General features: G+C 34.0%; 1 protein-coding gene across 2 annotated transcripts; it reads right to left on the bottom strand.

Annotated features, from left to right (window-relative positions):
- Window positions 1-11,376: 11,376 nt before the first annotated feature.
- LOC111891651 (methionine S-methyltransferase) lies at window positions 11,377-17,348 on the bottom strand. Of its 2 annotated transcripts, none has more exons than XM_023887712.3 (11): window positions 16,983-17,348; window positions 16,025-16,218; window positions 15,601-15,807; window positions 15,407-15,502; window positions 14,945-15,322; window positions 14,230-14,466; window positions 13,992-14,126; window positions 13,601-13,921; window positions 13,212-13,391; window positions 12,105-13,064; window positions 11,377-11,962 (listed from the first exon to the last, which is right to left on the bottom strand). In XM_023887712.3, exons 1-11 carry the CDS (start codon window positions 17,227-17,229, stop codon window positions 11,666-11,668), a joined length of 3,252 nt encoding a protein of 1,083 aa, XP_023743480.1. In that variant the 5' UTR covers window positions 17,230-17,348; the 3' UTR covers window positions 11,377-11,665. The 2 variants fall into 2 exon arrangements, with proteins under 2 accessions (XP_023743480.1, XP_023743481.1); XM_023887713.3 differs by lacking the exon at window positions 16,983-17,348 and adding an exon at window positions 16,514-16,653.
- Between the last annotated feature and the right edge of the window lie 3,950 nt (window positions 17,349-21,298).

Below are 21,298 nucleotides of genomic sequence, written 5' to 3'. Positions count from 1 at the left end.
ATCAGAAGATAACCCAACAGATCCGCTTACGAAGGGACTGAGTAGGGTTAAGCACTTGCAGCATGCTAGGAGTATTGGGCTGAAGGATGATATTAGCATAGATTAGATAGTATTAGAAACGTGTAATAGATAAATGTAATTAACATTTGATGATTAAATAAAGGAGTTTTATTTATAAGTAATGTTACTGTCTTATGTTAATTGTTTAACTATTGTTTCATTTTGCATGTTTTGACTTCCAGAATAATTGAAATTATTAAGAATAATGGAATTGTTCAAATTGTCCACAATCGTTCATATGTTGGAAGTAGATATGAATGAAGATTGTCATGAATTGGTATGTAGATTGTCTAAATGGTGTTAGACATAGCAAAGGGTTGCTGCAACGTTCATGAGTGCTTATGAACTAGTTTTGAGCATTGGAACAAACCCGCGCTTGCTGGAATCACCTTATGGAATATGATAAAAAAAAGGGTGATCGCAAGACGATAATATCATATAGTCTTAAAACCTAGATATATGGTTTGTTATTTGTTAATTGATTGTCCATTGATAATGCGAAAATGCATCAGTAACTCGGTGTTATAAAACGCATTGTTGTGCATAGTTGGTTAATGAATAAGTAAATGCATATAAGTCGAAGTTTATCTGTAACTTTTATCTAAGAAGGTAAAAGCGATATCTCGGCCGCTCGATGATTTGATTTGACTTATGTGCCGGGCCCGGTCAGAACTGAATTGATGTGTTCGATTAAGTTCTATGTCGAATAAATCAGAGATCGAGAAACCTAAATGCTTGACTAACCATTCCATAGGATTGTCAGCATGATATCTGACAGAGGACTGTACGATCCCTTATCTAAAGGACAAGATTGATTAGATCAGAGTTGACAGCGTCTTTGAGAGCTACGATTGCAAACCGAATTGTACTTATGAATATAGTTACTAGACTTATCCAAGTGGGAGACTGTTGGAATAGTGTCTAAGACTGCAACTATATTAGACAAGTATTTGACCCGGTTGTGCATGGTCCTTTTGGGTTGCCTTCACCATAGCAACTTGATAGAATGATTTAATAAGAGAGAGTAAATATTATTAATATATTATGAGAATAATATAATGAATAATATATTTGTTATTTGATTAATATAAGTCATAGAATTAATTAGAATTAATTTGGTGACTTAAAGAGATTAATTAAATAAAGGGGTATAAACTGTCAATTGTTTGATAATTAAGCTTTAGACTGTAAATCCATTGGGATATGCTTTGGACGAATTCTAAGAGTGTTAGGATAGCCAAAATCGTCCAAAGGCTTATCTATGGAATGGATTTGGATAGCCTTAAGAGAAGATTATCCAATTAGGGTTTAGGTTGTAACCCTTAAGGAGTCTATAATTATAAATAGACCCCATTGCATAGGGAATTCGATACCTCTCCTAAAGTAAGAGAACTCTGGCCGAATTCCTCCCCTCTCCTCTCTCCTAAATCATTCTTCTTGCTATTGGTGTTTGTAAGCCATTAGAGGAGTGACATTTGTGACTCTAGAAGCTCCAAGACAACAAGGTCAACAAGGAACTCAAAGGTATGATTCTAGATCTATTTCAATGTTGTTATTTAACCTAATTAGTCATTAGAAGACTTGGATTCAAAGCATGTTTATTAGAAAGCCTAGATCCGAGCATTAGGGTTTTGCATGCGCACATAGGAAAGTTCTTATGGCTAAAACTCATCAGTTATAAATTTCGGGTTGTCACATATTGGGACACCATTTTTATCACTTAGGACCTCTTCTAAGGTCTGAAATGACAACTCATTATGTCCAAATCATAACATGCACCATTTGGGACTTTTGGGACAAGAATGCTTCCATAAAGCTAAAATGACTAGATCTAACTCATACAAGTATAAAGTTCCAAACTTTTTACCTTCTGGAGCTTCTAAGGCACAAACCAACTTCAGATCTACAAGCTTGATCTTCTTCTCCAACTCCTTGATGCAACACCCTTTTCTTAAAACACTCAAAAAGCTCAAACACTCGAGGAAATAGCTAGGGTTTGGGGAAAACAACTCTAAGCAGTGGAGGTTGGGATAAGGGAGGGTCTTGTGCTCATAATGTTGCTTATATAGCCCCCAAACCCTAAATATTAGGGTTTCCTTCTGCCATGAGTACACCCTGCGTACAAAAGTGTACGCCCAACGTACTAGGGCGCGCCTAGTACGCTCAGCGTACTCCTCCTAATCCCAATAATTGAAATTTAGCCCTTAAACTTTCATGGCTTCACCCTTCTAATTCCAGGGACTATAAATGAATAATCTTGGGATTTTACAAAAAATTATACATTCACAGTCATATTCTCAACTTAAAACTTACATATATACCTTTAGATTTATATATTAGTGCTTTTTCTAATGTTTATTCATGCAAATATTTATAATTTAAGTTTTACATACTTCATTTAAAAGTAGATAAAATAATATATGTATATAATGTTTCTTCAATCTTATTTTTTAGAAGCAAACACAAAATTTATAAAAAATCACAGTTTAATACAAACTTAATACAATTAATTCACAGCTAAACACATTCAATTCACAGTTTAATAGAACTAACCCACAACTTAATATAATCAAATCACAACTTAAAAGGCTAGTTCAAACACTAATTCACAACTTAAAACTTACATTTCAAGATTTTAATTCATAATTTTATTAGGTCTGATTCACAATATTTATAGCTTAAAAAACATAAATGATTTTGTTAAAGCATTTCATAAAATACCTTACGTGCCTCACACTAATTTACAGTTTAATACAAGATGGAACACGGGAATTAAAACTAGAGGAGCCAAAATCAAATCCTTAAAATAAAAACATATAAACAAGTTATATTTATTAGTAGCAACTCGATCGACTAATTGATACTTTATTAGTACTTTATGAACCCCATTTATAGAACAATGGTGATAAATATGGTTAGATTGTTTATTTGAAAAATAATAGATTCCTAGATGGTAATCCGTTTGCTAATAAAACAAATACAAATGATAAAAAATAAGTATATTATAAAAATGTTACTATTCTATACAAAAGAAAAGAATAAGTAAAATAAACAAATAAATTCATAAATCCTAATATGTCATGGACTATACAATATAATTAATAAAGTTAACGTGATAAAAATATTGTTATATGCATATTAGTCTTATGATTCATTGTACTTTTATACACTTAAAGAAATAAAAAAGTGACAACACTTGATCATTACATCTATTTTGTCAGTCAAAGTATGATGATAGGTTATACATCATTTAGGAATAGGGTAACAGAGAGCACACCCTTTGATTTATTATAACAATAAAGTTCTTAAATAAATGAATAAGAGCACGGGAGAGAGTGAAAAAGGGTTTAATAGAGAACTAAAGATGTGAAACCTGGAGATACCATTTAGCAAGGTTGTAAAAATCGATTGACGGTAGTTCGACGGTCGACTGGTGTTAAGGGATTAATCGGTCATGATGGGGATTAATCGAGGATTAATCGGGGACCATAAATTATTAATAAAATATTAAAATTACTTAAATATTAATATATCTTAAGAAAAACAAATACTTCAAAATTAGAAAATAAAAAAAGTTGTAATTTGGAAATTTGAAAATACGAAAATATGAACATTTTGGAATAATATTTGAAATTTTGAAAATTTGAAAAATTTGGAGTAAAAAAAGAAAGTTGGTTTTTTGAATTTTTTTTTAAAAAAAAGTTAAAATTTTTTGACCTTATTTTTTACTTTTTTCGATTTTTTTGACTTTTTTCGACTTTTTTGACCGATTAATCCCGCCAAGGCCGATTAATCCTAAATTTCCGATTAATGCCCCAATCCTCGACGGTTGGAGAACGTCAAGCGATTAATCCACGATTAATTGCCAATTAATCCCGATTTCTGCAACCATGTCATTTAGCTACCGTTGTCATGACTTCTAAGCGACGGGAAGGGCAGCTTTTTATGGTTTTTTTGTTTTTAATAAATTTCATATTAAATAAATCTAAAAGTACTAATACCATGAGAAGTGATTATTATTTGTTCAAATTTAAATTGTAGATTTGGATTACCTATTACCTTGAAAACTTTTAATATTTTTAATTTAATTTGAGTTTTAATTTTCGCACACATATATCGTATAAGCAAGTATCTGTCACTGGATTAATAAAACATTTCAGTACTATCATTATAGTTTATAAAACAATTTACAACTCTTATTTATAATATTTACAACGTAAAAGATATTAATTCACTATTCACAACTTAAAACATATTAATTCATTCATTCACAGTTAAAACGAACTTTAACACTAAATGGTTGAATCATTAAACAACCTAAAAAACTAACTTAACATTATTTGAAAAAACATTAACTAAATAACACACATTTTAAATTCAATTCAAAATATAACCATAAAATGTAAAGTGTAAATAACAATTTGATGTAAATATTATATCAAATAAGCAAAAAAACATGAACTCACAACTTAATAGTAGAAAAAAAATATAATTAACAAAAAAAAAAAAAAAAGAGATTAAAGCATTAACTTCACAGCTCAAAAGACCTTGAGAAGAGATCAATGGTAGTGGCGACGGTCGTCAGCAGTATAATGTCGTCGGTAGAAGGTAACAAAATCCTTTGTGAAATAGAACAAAACTCTTGAATATATATATATATATATATATATATATATATATATATATATATATATATATATATATATATATATATATATATATATATATATATATATATATATATATCAGATTTGAGCATATATGGTGGGAGAGAAGGGAGTGATGGTCGATAGTGGTGGTGGTGACGGTGGTTCACGACAGATCTGAAGTTGATGAGCAGGTGATGAGCAACGAAGATGATTTAGGAAGCATAAATCTTAGATATAGAAGACAATATCTTAGATTTGACTAGATCTGAGGCGGATGTTATAGATCTAAAGGTGACGGTCGGTGGCGGTAAGATTGAAGACGGTGGCAAGAGGCGGCGGTCACACAATGATGACAGATCTGAAGGCGATGTTATATATTAGAAGGTGTAGCTTGTAGATCTGACCATATCTGGCCTAAGAACATCACCAGGCATGACGAAAAATCACCGAAATCATTTAGATCTAATCAGATCTGAGCAAAAAAAACACAAAAAAGAAGCGACGGAATCACACCACCGGAGACGACAAGTAGATGTGTGGTTCACCGCTGATAGGAGACAATGACGGGGGAGGTGATGGCGGATGACGGTGTTGGCGGCCGGTAGTGGGTTGTGGCCGATGGTGGTGGTTATTGGTATTGGTAGGAGAATTTGAAGGTGTTCATAAGTTGGAGATTTAGAAATGTAGGATAATGTGTCTGATCTATTCTAATATTTTACCAATTTATTTGTTGTTAAAATTACCATGATGCCCTTCTTGCTTTTTGTCCACTAATAAAAAAAATCAAAATGTTATAATTTATAAATATATCTTATTTATAAGCTAAAATAATGGTTCTTAATCTTTTTTAGTTCTTATTTGAACATATATATATATATATATATATATATATATATATATATATATATATATATATATATATATATGTTGTATTCTAACTAATTATTGTGTGGATGTAGGAATCAATATAGACCAATCATTTCAAAAACCTAAATAAGGATAAAATGGTAATCTTACCTATTAATTAATTTTAGTAATTAAATGATATTTAATTAATCCCTAAAATATTGGATTACTTTCCCTCAAAATACTACCTGCTTCTCTATAACCTATCAATCACCGATCTGTTTCGTCTTCTCAACCTAACCCTAAACCAGGAAATTCTGTTAGAATTTATAGCTTTATTTGTAGCTGAATTGTTTATTATATTATAAAATTTTGAAAGAATTAGAGTTGATGATAATTTTGGGGGAAATGTAGTGTATTTTGGATTGGAAAAGAAGATCAAACACATTTTGGATTCTGGAAGAAGATAAAGTGTATTCTAGATCTCGTTAGAAGATGAATTCATTAAAAGAAGGAGATGATCATTCTTACAACAATTTCAAGAATGTTCTGGTGATAATCAACAATTTCAGAATAAATGTAATTTATATTCATAGTTGTATTTTTTAAGAAATGAATGTAATTAATTATTTTAGTAATATTGATAACATCAGAATAAAATGATTTTTTAAGATAACCATAATCACATTCTCTAAGAATGTCTGAATTATCAAAAAAAAAAAATCAGAATTTTAAAGTTAAGAGAATTAGTTATTCCATAAAATCTCTAATTTTCCTTTTTTAAAATTATGTTAATTGACTAAAATACCCTTATCATGAAATTAGATGGTATTTTGCAGTTATCTTTAATTCAATAATATGTATTAATCACTTTCTAAAAATAACTAAAATGATTGGTCCACAATCAATCCTACATCCACACAATAAATAGTTACAAAACAATATATATATATATATATATATATATATATATATATATATATATATATATATATATATATGTGTGTGTGTGTGTGTGTGGAAAAGTTCAATACAAAACCATAATTATTGGTTCTCTAATGAACCAAATATATTTTTTTCAAATTCTAGAGCTTATTCTTTATCGAAAAAAAACTAAAAATATCTAAATTCATAACTTGACATTGTGAATGTTAAATATATTTTCCGGATTCACCGTGTGAACATAGATTCAAATTGTGAATGTTCAAATATTCACATTGTGAATTTGACGAAATTTTTTTTTATCGAATTTGATATCATTGGAAAAATAATAAAATGTCATGAACTTTTTGTATTTTATAGGTTTTTTTTATAAATAATAAGTTCTAAAAATTGAAAAAAATATTGGTTCCTTGGTTATTATGGTTCTCTATTGAATTTCACCCTATATATATATATATATATATATATATATATATATATATATATATATAGAAAAAACATTATAAATGGTCCCTGTGTTTTCCCAGATTCTAAAGTTTAGTCCCCGTGGTTTAAAAATCTCATAAATGGTCTCTGTGCTTTCAAAACTTTTGACAGATGGTCCTTATTGCTAACTCCGTTAACTTTTTTCCGTTAAGTGAGGGGCATTTTCGTGGTACACCTCCGACGATGGAAAGGTAAGCTACAACCTTGACTACTGATCGAAGAACAACGATGCGTGGTACACCTCCGGCGTCGTTCTCGAAAATGGAAAGCGGCTGCGCGTCAAGTTCAAGGATTTCAAGTCAGGCGACGCTGATGAGGTATTCTCTAAGGGTAATTTCTCCAAACACGATGAACTGGATGAATTTCTCCGTCGATTTCGTCCGGTGTCCGTGCCGGTCGAGGAGAACGAGTGCTCCACAGTGATCGAAGGCATGACGGCGTATGCTACTTATAAAGTCGATGGATCAATTCGATACTTCGACGCCATTGTTGATGGTGTATGTATCTTACCTATAATTTAGGGCAAATACGCAGTTTTCGATCACCTGCTCGAACAAGTAGACAATCGCATTCTGTTCTCACTAATCATTTCAGTATCATCTTCGTCCAATTTCGACACCTTTATCTGACATAAATCATACTGAGACGTTAAAATTCTCTCGTTCCATTACTCATCCGTAGCCTTCTTGTCCCAAATTGAAACTCTCTTCTTACTTAATCTGAATAAAACTAACTAGAAGAAGAAGCTTCTGTATAAGAAATCTGTAACGCCCGCAAATCCGGGCTAGTCAATTTAGAGGCAATAGGGGTCGAAAACGACTTCTCGACAAAAGATTACTTAGAATAAATAATCTTAACCAAGTTGTAGTATATGTCACGAGGTTTCCGTACATATAAAGAACGCCGAAATCCGAGTTATAACGAAGAAATTATGACCCGTCGAAGTTTCGCGACAGAACCGGCACGATACCGGGAAGCGTAAATAGTGAATTTACGATAGAGCGAGATTTAGCCTTAGCGATCTAAACGAAAGTCGTAGAATATGTTAAACTAAGAACATCGATAAAAAGAACGCCCAAATCTGACTTCGTATGCAGAAGTTATGATTTTTCGAAGTTTCGGACTAGCAGTGTACAACTCGAAATTCGAATATTAGATCGAGCGGTTTTTAGCCGACACGACCTAAACGAGAATCAAAGATCTCGTTGAGAGTAGCGTAACGAGAAAAAGATGGGCGAAAACGGATGTCGGATGAAGAAGTTATGAAGATTTAACGGACCAATCGTGCCCCGGCCCGTTAATAATATAAAATTTAAAATCGAGCCAAAATTAGCCAAACGAAAGTTGTAGAGTACGTTCCCACCTTGGCGTGGATATAAAGAACGTCGAAAACAGAGCTCGTATGCGAAAGTTATGATTTTTAGAAGTCAGGAGTGGAAATTGTGAAATCTGATGCGAGATGGATGACGTGGTTGCATCTGGGCCGTCGCTTGTTGATCAAGGCTTCACTTCGGATTGTGACACGCCACCCTCGCAGTACGCCCCGCGTCCGAAGAGGTTACGCCCCGCGTAGGTCCGATCTGATCCATCCGATGGGTGTGAGACAGCTGGGTCCGAGCTGGTGATCCTATCCGAGGAGTACGCCCAGCGTACCCTCGGTACGCCCAGTGTAAATCCGAGCTTCGGTCCCTATAAATACCATGCAAATTCTTCCGGATTTTTCACACATTTTCACTTCTCTCTCTAAACTACTTTCTCTCTCTAACCCTTTTGGAGTCCCCTAAGCCCTAGTTAAACCCTTAGCACCCTAGGGAAGCCCCGAGGCTCCCAGAGTCCCGAGAAAAAGGAGTTTTTCGGTTTCGAAACGCTGCTCCAATTAAGTCCCGGTTTTCGATAAAATTCGCTGTAAGTGTGCTACGCTTACGCAATTTTTAATATAGCTTTCAAATAATTATAGGAATGTTATTAGGTCATTAAAATAATTATTTGGGCTATTATTATGAGTTATATTGAGCGTTATTAACGCTTAATAATAGTCAGACTAATTAATTTGTCGCGGTTATCGTTAAACTAAACCCTAGTGGTATCGGTACTAGGTTTTATCGAAGGAATATCGTTTTGAGAGTAATCGAAGCGCTGTCCAAGTGCTGAGTCACCACCTACTCAGGTGAGTGCATAGTTACTTTCAGCTTACACATAGATATGAAGTATTTTATATAAATTACGTGCTGTGTGTGTATATTATCTGTATACTTGCTATCTATGCTGGATGAACGTTTTATACATGTTTTCAATGATTTAAACTGTATATGTATTTTACATCTACAAAATGTGTTGGGTAAAACATGGGTAGATGTATTAGTTGTTGTGTGATAAAATGAAATAATGAGATGCCTCGTTATAGCTATTCTTGATGATCTAGTCATCTAGCGGAGTATAGATGACGACCACGGACTATTCTAGACAGTCCAGTGGAACACTAGCAGGCTCGCAACCTGTAGGTGTTTATTCGAACTGTGTGTTTAACCGAACTATGTGTTTATTCGAACTGTGTGTTTATTCGAACTGTGTGAACTGTGTGCTCACCATATATACTCCATCCCAATGATAGTTCTTTGACTAAGTCCCTTGTGTTAGATGTTTTAGGGACGTAATGTGAGGATAACGGGAATGGGTAATTGGGTTGATTGTTTGATGTTTAAAAATAATAATTATATTATTGTGGGTTGAAAACCCTATGTGCTCACCAGGTTTCCCAACCTGACCCACTCAGTTTATTTATATCACAGGTGTTGATATGAAGTCACAATACACTGATAGATTTAAAGAGATGTAGATCACTAGTGTAAATATTTGTAAGTTCTGTTTATGCTTATGTTTCTGTATTAACGATGACATCCCAAACGTTTTAAAATGAAATAAATACGTTTCTTCGAAAATGTTTTAATAACGTATTTACCATGTTTTTCTGGGAACAAATTCCGCAACATTTTTATGAAATGAAGTACTCTGATTTTTATAAAGCATAAACAAACCGGTCTTTTCTGGCCGTTATTTTGGGGATGTCACAAAATCACTCACCAATCACCACAACTTCCGAATTCATATCAGTAGATAGATAGATTCGAAAATGCATATTACTAGTTCTGTTTTGTTTATTTAGGCAAGCAATTGTTCTTCCCATTTTGTTCATAGTTTGTTGTTATCCACTGGATAGGTTTGTTGCAAAGAGCATAAACTTGAGAAGTGCGTATGCACTTTTTTACTATGCTGGAAACATGGCCCTGGTGAAGGCACCGTAACTGCACAAAGTATTGTTGATATATGCTTCATTATGTCTGGTGCCCCTGATCCCAGAGTTACTGACTTTGCAAAGCTTGTGATGGAAAAACTCTCTTCTCAATCTAGTCTCACACCCAAGACTCCATTTTTGTCTAGAAAAACAAGCTCAAACCAAACTCTTAACAAGTCACAAGTAAGTTCTTCAGTGCATGACATTTTCTCTTGCAGTTTGTGATTTCTTGTAATAATTTGTAAAGGGTTCTTTCCTTGATTTGTAGGGATTCAGTGGTGATGTAGATCAACTAGCTGAGAGAGAGAGAGAGAGAGAGAGTATTGGTTTTAATGTCTGTATATGTGTTCTGAGAGAGAGAGAGAGAGAGTATTGGTTTTAATGTCTGTATATGTGTTTTGAGAGAGAGAGAGAGAGAGAGAGAGAGAGATTTTATATATTAAATAATTATATTTAGTTTTTTCTTTTTTAAAAAAATAACTGAAAATATCATAAATGGTCCCTGTGGTGTGAAATGACGAAAATGCCCCTTACTTAACGGACAAAAGTTAACGGAGTTAGCAATAAGGATCATCTGTCAAAAGTTTTGAAAGCACAGGGACCATTTATGAGATTTTTAAACCACGAGGACTAAACTTCAGAATCTGGGAAACACAGAGACCATTTATGATGTTTTTTCATATATATATATATATATATATATATATATATATATATATATATATATATATATATATATATATATATATATATATATATATATATATATATATATATATATATATATATATATATATATCTTATCTTAATCTTGAAAATGAAGGAATCTTAAGGAAAATGTAACGTAACCATCAATTTCTTGTTAAAATCCTATGAATGATTACCAGCAAACCAGATTTAGAAATTAATTAGACAAATAACAAGGACAAACAAATTCCCACGTCTAAGTGTAGCATAGGATAAACCAATCAATACTAGGCCATAAATATAATGGATTCCATGTCTCAAAAGTACCAATGAAATTCAACATAAACATTAAGAGAACCTAGTTAATGCAAAATGAGAATCAAAGGATACCAATTTCTTCAAAAAAGCCACAAAGAAGTAAATGTCAATTTAATTAACATTAAAAAAAATACCCTAGAAAGCTTGTTCTAGTACCATATAGTCCAGTCAATTTCAATGTTTGTATAAAATACAACGGTAGGTAACTAGGTGTCTTTTACATACACCCATACAAGAAAATACGTATACAACACTTGAAACTTGTGGAACATCACACAATAACTATAGTTCAATAACATGAACACAAGTAGTTTATTTCGCGACACCTAAGTCACAAAAAAAGAAGATAAAAACCAACAGCTTCCACAATGGGAAACGATTAGAATTAGTTGACAATTTGCTTGAATTTGGCAATGCAATCCAAAGCACGATCAAAATCAATGTCTTCTAGGGCTAATGTGAACCTGCAATAGCCAGGGATCCCGGTCCATGAAGCTCCATTGATGCATAAACCTGTGGTTCTCAGCATTGCTTCTCGGATGTTGGTGTCATTCAGTTTCACTTCCCATGCTGAACCATCTTTGTCAGTTTTAATGGTTTTGCCAAGATAAGCGGAGGGCTTTGCAATTAGGGAAACGCCCCCGTGAGCTTCAATGACTTCCCACCCGCAACTCTCCAGTGTCTTTTTCATGTACATGCAAAACAAGCAAAGAATAGATGATGTTTGTCGGGAGTAAAGGTTGTGTAGGCAAAGACTTTCTTTTTTGGACTGAATAAACTGTTTGAATGTGAGTAAATCATTTTGCTAAATTAAAATTTTTTACCTGTTTCAAACGCTTCAATCGATCAGCCAGAATTTTCCCCTGTTTCTCACCATCACCCGTTAGATCTCCATTTTGCTCTCTAAGATCCAGCAATTTCTTGGCAGTGTAGCGAATAGTACTATGAGGCTTATTCAACCCCAAGAATCCATAACAAGCATCCGCCAAAAACCTCTGATTCAAAACTAGAAACCCAGACGCAAGCCCTCCAGTAGGCATTTTAAAAAACAACCCACCAAGCAAACACACACAAAAAGACGAGTTCCCCTTTAACTCCGCCAAACTTCCATCCAAATTCCAGCCTTCCCAACCCTTCAAATTAAACTCTACCCCCGAAAAGGAAGTATCAATAATCACCCTCGCCCCATATTTAGCACAAGTTTTCAACAAACTTTTCATTTCTTCATTGCTATAAAGTAACCCAGTCGGATTTATCGTGGGACCGGAAATGTAAACCCATGGTTTCGTGACAGTTTCGAGTGCTTTACCAAGTTGGTTTTCGGTCAGTTTAAATCCGGTTTCCGGGCAGGTCGGGATGGAGACGATGTTTGCGTTTAAGAACCGGGCAGCGGCGGTGTAAGTTCCGTTCGATCCGGTGGGTATGCAGAGGGTTCCGTGTTCTTCAATGCAGCAGAGCACAAGTTTATTGAAAAGAGCGAGCGGGAAATCGGCGTATATGAATTCAGCGGTGTGATCGGCTGAGAAACCGTAAGCGGTTTTGATGAACTGTTTGATGCTGGGTGTTACATCGCATTCGGATTCGGTTACGTTTTGCCTTGCGAAGCTTTCAAAGATGGCGGCTTTGACTGGGGTTGGTGTAGGGAGGAATATTTGGTCCACATCCATGTGGATTAGAGAAGATGTATCGGTTTCTTTGATTGATAATTCTGCATCTGTTAGAACTGAGATTGCGGAACTTGAGAATCCAATCATGTCGCTAGATTTTGTGTTTTCGGTTTCTCTCTGAAAAAAATTAAAATAAATGAACCCAATGTACACGTTAGGTCGAAGATGTCAGATAATACAATTGAGATTATAGATTTCATGTATTTACAATATAAAGAATGATTAATAATTTATTGCTTCAAGTAGACGATGCAAAGTGCAAACCTCTGTAGGTGGACGTCTGTCAGGAAGCTTAAAGGACAGAAGCTCATTGAAAAGACAGCCATAATAATATTGGCTAATCAGAGCAGTATTGCCTTGTAATAGTTCCACACTTTTTGACAATCCATCAAAAATGGTTTGTTCTTCAGATATCACAAAAGCTACTTCAAGATCTGCATAAACCTGGAAAAAGAATAATAAAACTATGATGATCAGAGACCATAATGAAGATAAACTATGTGATAAAACTAACTTAATGAAAGTAAATTCAAGAGCTTTTCCTACAAAATGGATGTTTACAACCTATGATGTTTATACTCGCACCCTCGTCTACTTGAGCAAAGATAGTGGGGCTAAAGAGGTCTTTTTGGTGAATAAAGTATAAAAGATACCTGATTTCTCAACAAGCCGCATATGATGGCTGCATGAGAAGGCAATGGAGTTCTAGCAAGATATTTCAAGACTCCAATTGAACTGGGGAGACTGGAAAGCTCAAACTGGTCAGATATGTCGATAAAAAGACGAGAACCGATTTCTCTTGTGGTACGTAAAAGATGCTCAAAGGCTGAACTAGTAACAGCCTCAAATGGTGCAATCCCTGTCACCACCACTTGTGGCCTTAACTTTTTTATCAGCTCTATCATCAAATCCGACTGACGTGGCGCTTCAATAACAGTGATTCCATCTGTAGAAGTTTTCTTGTCTCCTTTTTGCTATAAACAAAGAAAATATTAGGTATAAATTTCAAATGTAGTGGGTAAGTAAGTTCATAAATTACCTTACCTCAATTTCTAATGATGTTAACCATTGCTTTGGTAGGTGTCGGGTTAGATGCTCATCAACAATGGCAAGACGTGGAGTGAACAATCGAAGGGTATTCTCAATAGCTGTGGCCCTTGAAGGAAATATAGCAACATTCTTGCAGAATAATCAAGGTTAAGCAAATCAGAAAATGCAACTTCCTTGTTACATATTTACATAAGACTGTTGTAAGATAAATTATTAAGAGAAGTCTGCTTACATCAGCGCTAATTGGTACATGGTGGTATGTTTTCATGAAGCCTGCAATAAGATCACGGAACCTTTTGCTTCCAGTTGGAGGCTCGTATGGAAAACGTGAGCTGTCTTTTAAAATACCAGCAAGATATGCTAGAAATGGGATCTTCTCATCAGCAACAGACTCGTCTTGAAAAGATAAATCCAAGGAATTGCTGATATCTTGAAACCCATTTTTGAGAAAGTCAAAGATTTTCTTAACCTGTTGATTTGTTTGTTCAGTATTTACCCAATTATGCAGTAACCAGAAACAATACCTTTGTGCTTTTAGACTCCATTTGTTATACAAGACAAGACAAGATTTGTAGGGCCATTTTCAATGATGAGGGCATTTAGGTATATTTTGCATAGACGAGAGATCAAGAGTCAATCCCTCTCCCATCTTTTGGGTGGGACAAAACTGTCCAGTTCAGTGCACGCCAAACACAGGACAACTTGTTCTGTCCTGTTGTCCACAACAGGACAAAACAAGAAGACATTGAACTGCGTTTGGCATGCATTGAACTGAGACCGATGTGATATCAACCGGACAAAATTGCAACTTTTTGTCCCACTCAAAAAGCTGGGACATGGACTCACTCTCAATCTCTCATATGTGCAAAAGACGAGAATACCCTCCTCATATCCATCATCAAAAACAACCCTAGAAAGCTTGTCATATCCCGTGTAATTGTAAATACCTGGTTGGGATTTCGAAGTTGACAGCTGTAAACAGATAAAGCATGAGAAATGCGTCCACCAGCCTTTCCAAAGGCCCATGCTGTCCTAGCACAAATTGGCTGATCTCCAACAAGTCCCATGAAGAACTCAAACCTGTGTGGATTATTCTTCTCAATTTCAACTAAAGCCGAAATGTCAGTGTCAGAAGCCTGAAGAATTTTGGTTTGCCACAGCTGGTTAACGCGGAGCCCACGGCGTTCAAATAAACGTTTACAGACACCTTGTCCTGGACGCCCTCCCATATTAAATATCATGATTCCCATAGGCTTGATCACATCAATTCCTTCTTCAACTGCCCTTGCAATAAGACCTAGACCAAATTGATCCTCAACAAATCCCTGCATATAAAATGGTATCCAAAATGAAATGATTTTAAGGAAGATTATAAAGTAGTTATTGGTAAGTATGGTAACCCCACTTACCTGAAGTGCACAATAGTTACTCAGTGAATGGAGAAACTCTTCACTAGCATTTTCTGTAATAAGCTTGGACATTGCATCGGGATTTGGATTAAGAATCTAGAACACAATTAGGGTGAAATCAATATGGGAAACATGAGGATAATATAAATATATAATCATCAAGACATATCAAATGATTGATGAGGATTGGATACCTGTGGTATGCATCCAACAATTCGTTCAAGCTCTATGTGGTTATCTCTGCAATATGATAATAGATCAGATTCATAAAACTCTACCCTGTCCAGCAAAGTTTTCTTCTCATGGTCATAAACAAGCTCTCCATTTTCATCCAAAGCATTTAGATACAAATTTATCCATGAAATCTTTACAGCTCTTGGATTTATATCAAGCCCATAAACCTGCAAGACATTATGTAAAAGAAAAATGAGAAATCACAGGGAAATTTTGAATTGTATAGTTTGATTAAAAGACATGCTTTCATTTTTTGACTGTTGTAAAAGGCTAATTATAATAAGTGATGGAAATAAGAGATTAGTTCACTGTTCACATAGATTCTTACTAAAATCAACATCAAAATAGATAGGAATAAAGTTGAGGGACAAGAATAATGATGACCTTCAATGGTGACCATTTCTCAGCAATGGCTATGGATATCCATCCATTTCCACAACCAAGCTCAGCAACTGTCTTATCCTTGAAGATGGAATCTGGATGTCTGTTCAACCCTTCATAGAAAGTAAATGACCAGTCCTCTGGCATAAAGATGCTGGGTATCACCATCATTGTTAATTTCTTTTTCTTTTGGTAACCTGTATCAGGATCATAAGGCCAAGCAACATTTTAGTCAAACTTTGCATAAAACACTGCCTATTAACAAAGATAATGTTAACAACTGCTTTTACACCATAACAAGAGTATTCCCAGAACAGTGATGACTACAATTGATCAGTCTCTAAAGGCCTATCTTAGTTTGTGAGCACGGGTTCATGGGTTTAGGACCATAACTGATGAATATATATAGATGTTGTCGAATCAAGTACAAGATAAGGGATAAAATTTTGGGGGTAATATGTATTATAAAGCCGATAAATGGAAAAATCTTACTCTGAATTAATCACAACTTAATGATAGGGATATATGAAGTTTAACATGGGGCAAATAGTGAAGATAGGTTTTAGTGAGTAGGAAGAAGTAAGACACAGATTCGTACAGCTGAAGTAATCGTTTGACCATTCTCCCTAGTTCAGGCAGGATTAACCTCATAATCTGTACGAATTTCACCTTTTTTCTATTTCGAGAAGTTTGGAATCAAACTCTTTCTATATTTAGTGGATAGTTACTATTACTGCCACTCTTTTTTTATCGTAATTATCTAAAAAAAATAGCTATACAGACAAAAAGACAAAAGAATTGCTGTTCAAACAGCATCATCATTGCAATTTGAAAATGAAAGGGCTGATTACAGAGTGTATTCGGAACACACACACATGCACTTAAAACAATCACAATCAAGTAAAAAAATTAGTGGGGAGCAATGTGCAAAAACATTTAGATAGATAGAGAATTTTAGGACCTTCATTCCGTTCGAGGAATATATCTTGGATTTGGAAATGGTAAGTATCGAGGCAATGTTCTGAGGCGCCATCGGTTTCGAGCTTTTTCTGGAGATGCGTGAAGAAGATCCTGGCTTCGGTTCGGGTATCCGGGTTCTCGAGGCGCTCCAAGAGTGATCTTAATGCACTGTAGGCAGAGTCACCTGACTGTGAACACTGCTTTAAGAACTCATCTACCGATCCATACAAGCCCTTCACTGCAGCCATTGATGGCGATCGAATCGGGTGATGAGTGTTAGCGGAGAATACGTGCGTTTTTCTTTTGTGGGATAGAGAGAGAAAGAAAGACTTTGTTACACAGTGTGGGACTGGGAGAGAGTGATGGGGGATGTTCGCGGGATTTTAATATAAAAGGTGTGGTGATGACTTCATCCGTAAATTAAACTTACGCCCCTTTAACTTTGAAAAATTAAAATCCAAACCCCTTCCTTTGATGTTGTTTGCTTTTCATTTAACCTAGATGTTGTCCCTTCCCTGTATCGTGGGGGATGCAGAGGTTTTGCTTACTTTTTTATAATCACACGAAAGGAAAATACTATGATTCATCATTTTATCGATCGGTGTACAAAGATTGAAGGGTGGAAATTGTTGTTGTTCAAATTTAACAGGTAAAAATGGCATTTTACAAAACAAATAGATGGAAACTCTCACTCTATAAAACAAGAAGTAGAAAGTATCATTCTACAAAATAAATAGTGGAAATTACCCGTATATAAAAATGTAGGAACCAAATCTACCGACATTAAAAAATTCATAGCCAAAATACAAAATAAGAAAGGAGATTTATGGCCGAATTTAAAAGTAAAAAACTTTTATGCCAAATTATGAAATCAAGAAACAATACTATTTATAAAGGATTGGTTTTTATTATATATACGTATCATTGTTTCTTTCAATTTAACAAATGTCAATTTGTAGTAATTTAGAGATGTTTATTTTCCATTTTTTATTTACTTTATGTTTAATTTTTTAATTTAGTTTCTATAAATTAAATATATCATAATAACTATATTAATTATAAGTTTCAAATTTCAATTTCAATTTTTAATAAATTACAGTTTAAACTTTCATATTTTATATTTTATTATAATTGACCATCATAGTATACAAGTTTGACAGATAAACACCTACTTTTAATTTATTTATTTTTCACATGTTTTTTTTAAATTTATTTTCTCATAATTTTCACTTTTTTCAAATTTCATATACAAATAAACTTCCCGTTTACTCTTTCATATTTAACGTTTTGTTTTAATCGATCCGTAATATACGGGTCTCACAACTAGTATCGTAATATATTTACAACTACTAGATTATTAATAATTTTAAATTGAAATGTTTATAAAAATGACAACAAAGAATGAAAAACTTAATTAAAATAACTAAACATTCACGTTAAAAATCTCATTTTTGTTTGGAATAGGTTATTTGGGATTGTCATGTTTCATTAAATATTTTTATAAAACTGATTTTATTTATATTGAAATTCTCTTTTGAAATATATAACATCATTTGTTTTTTATTAAATGTCATATTTTAAGCATGTGTGTCATATTCACTTTCTATTGGTGACGTTTCTTTAGCATTTTTGTTGGATTTTATCAGTGTTGTAAAAATTTCGATTAGTTTTCAATTAATCTCTTACTAATCCACAGGTGGTATGCCACTGAGTAGGTGGTGTCTAGAGATTAATTACAAGTAGTGAACTTTTCGAAGCCGATGAATTTTTAACACTGTTAAGAAGTTATGTCAAATAAAAATATTTGAGAAAGTATTAGTATTGAGTCATATTAACTTATTTTGTTATATATTTATCTTTTTAAAATTTAACAGATTTACAATTTAGGGTCTCCGACTAGACTGACTAATCTCTAAGGCACCAGTGGACCGACTTAATATCGCTTAACGACTTTTACAACCATGAATATTAATAAAAATGAAGCATTTTTTCCTAAATTTCGAAATTGTTCATCAGGTTGCGAATGTTTCTTGAAATTCCTAAATATTGTTGTTTCTGTCCGGAATACTTCGACTAATCCCTATGTGGTATGCGATCGAGTAGGTGGTGTCTAGCGAATAGCAATTAATCTATGCCTACAAGTAGTGAAGTTGTCGAAGTTGATGAATATTTAACATCTTGAAAAAGTTGCGTCTTAATAAAAACTATTTGAGAGAGTTTTAGTGTTGTATTAGTCATATTAACTTATTTTGTTATAATATTAGTTGTTTTTTTTAAATAGTCAATCATATATTAGTCGTTTTTTTAAAAAGAAAAAAAACTCTAGCAAGAAGCTAGAGAGCAATAAAAACCGTTACAAATTGTTTAAAGACAATTGCATTCCGCAATTCCAATTAAAAGGAAACTTTCTATGTCTATTATACACCTAAAGGAAAGAAAATCTCTAATTTAATCAAAAATCATGTCCATTCTCATATTATTGCCTTCAAAAACTTTATCATTACAAAACCTTTATAAATACCATAATACAGTGTAAACCACCACATCAATGACATTTCTCTTATTAATGTTGCATCTGATATTATCCACGCTATCGAATAAAGTGTTAATGCAAGAGAAAGAACTAACTTGGATATCTAACCATTTAAAAACACATTCCGAGTTCTAGCTACCACCTCACATCTAATAAACAAATGATCCAATTGTTTCACCGGCAAGTTGCAAATTGGACATTTAGTACGAGGAACATCAATTCCTCGAAAATCAAGATTACTTTGAGTCAGCAATCTATCCATCATAATTCTCCACACAAGAATATTAACTTTCCTATAAATGAATCGATTCCATTTAGTTGATGTATCAACATTTGGCAAGATCTTTTTATCTATCCACCTTTTAGTATCAGCTATATAAAAGTTCCCATCTTTTCCTATAATCGAAGCCCAACCATCTACATTATCAGTCAGATTTACTTCCAAGAGCGGATTCAACAAACCGTATTATTAAGTGCTTTCCTCCCCTCTTCTAATAATCTGACTCCAACACCACTTTTAATCATCAATCGACTTTCTATCTAAGATAACACAATTCTAAGCCAGCTCCAGGTGAAAAAGACAAAGAAAACAAGTAGACAGTTTTTGATCTCCAAGCCACATATCATTCCAGAATTGAATGTTTGGCCCACTCTTATTGGAAAGAGTGTCCATGGTTATTAACTATTGCTAATATTTCTAATAATAACAGATTCCTTTTGGATTGACCTCATGACCTATCTGAGAAATAAAAAAACAAAAAGAGTATTGGAGAAATTATTTTATTAATTTATCATGTTTTTATAAATTAATTAGAAACTATTTTGGAATTAACTGGGAGTTAATTAACTAAAAGGATTGAATTTTAATTTAGACAAAATTGCAAGAATGGTCCCTGTGGTATATCGAAAATTGCCACTTTGGGCCAAACAGGTTTGGACTAGTACTAATGGTCCAGAATGTTTCATTTTGTTGCGAGTTTGGTCCATTTTAGTTTGATTTTTTATAAAATGACGATTTTACCCCTTTCTATTTATTTTTGCTTTTTTTTATTCAATTGTTATCCTAACTAAAAAATAAAAATAAAATAAAAGAAGAGAATCTCTCTCTCTCCCTCACTCTCTCTCCATCCCTCCCCTCTCTCTCTCTCTCACTCTCTCTCCATCCCTCCTCTCTCTCTCTCTCTCTCTCCAGCTAAGAGAACATCAACACCCTCACTTTTTCCCCCAAGCTTCACTCTCATCGGAAAGATTGAACACCACCAGCATAAAAGATGAACACCACAAGATCGAAGCTTTGGCAGCGAAACCTTAACCCTAAAAGTTTCAGGCTGCGACACACAGATTGAAGCTAAGGATTGTAACGGCGGCAACCTCTGTAAACCCTAGGGTTTCAAAAAACGAGAATGGTGGCAGCCTCTGAAAACCTCAGGGTATCATTCTTTCCTTCTTCAAACTCGATTGAATCTTACCTGAGGGTCGTTTGATGGAGCCAAGAGGGTCGAGAAATAGTGGGGACTATTTGAAACGTTGGTAGGGCTTGAGTTTTGTAAAGATGAAGCTTGTCGATTCTCAGGAAGCGGTAGATCTGAAATCATTGTTTGCAAACCCTCGTTACCCACGAACTCCGGCGGTGCTAGGGCTTGTGTTCTGTTCATGTCGTCGATTCTCAGAAGGCGGCGATTATGTTCTGGAGAGAGAAGAATAAGAAGAATAAAAATGGCGTTTCATATTCGTGCGAGAGAGAGAGAGAGAGAATCGATTTTTGGGTTTTGTGTGTCTGTGTT

Source organism: Lactuca sativa, chromosome 9 (assembly GCF_002870075.4).
Source record: "Lactuca sativa cultivar Salinas chromosome 9, Lsat_Salinas_v11, whole genome shotgun sequence".
Taxonomy (NCBI): Eukaryota; Viridiplantae; Streptophyta; class Magnoliopsida; order Asterales; family Asteraceae; genus Lactuca; species Lactuca sativa.
The sequence above is the reverse complement of the archived record's forward strand: the minus strand, read 5'-3'. Positions and strand labels throughout refer to the sequence as shown.

Bases quoted from the DNA above. Each gene is read 5' to 3' on its own strand.
- LOC111891651 (XM_023887712.3), bottom strand. From the start codon at position 17,229: ATGGCTGCAGTGAAGGGCTTGTATGGATCGGTAGATGAGTTCTTAAAG. The intron at 16,219-16,982 runs GTCCTAAAATTC...ATCCTGATACAG, and splicing joins ATTCCTCGAACGGAATGAAG to GTTACCAAAAGAAAAAGAAA. The intron at 13,065-13,211 runs GTTTGCACTTTG...AATTTTTTTCAG, and splicing joins ACAGACGTCCACCTACAGAG to AGAGAAACCGAAAACACAAA.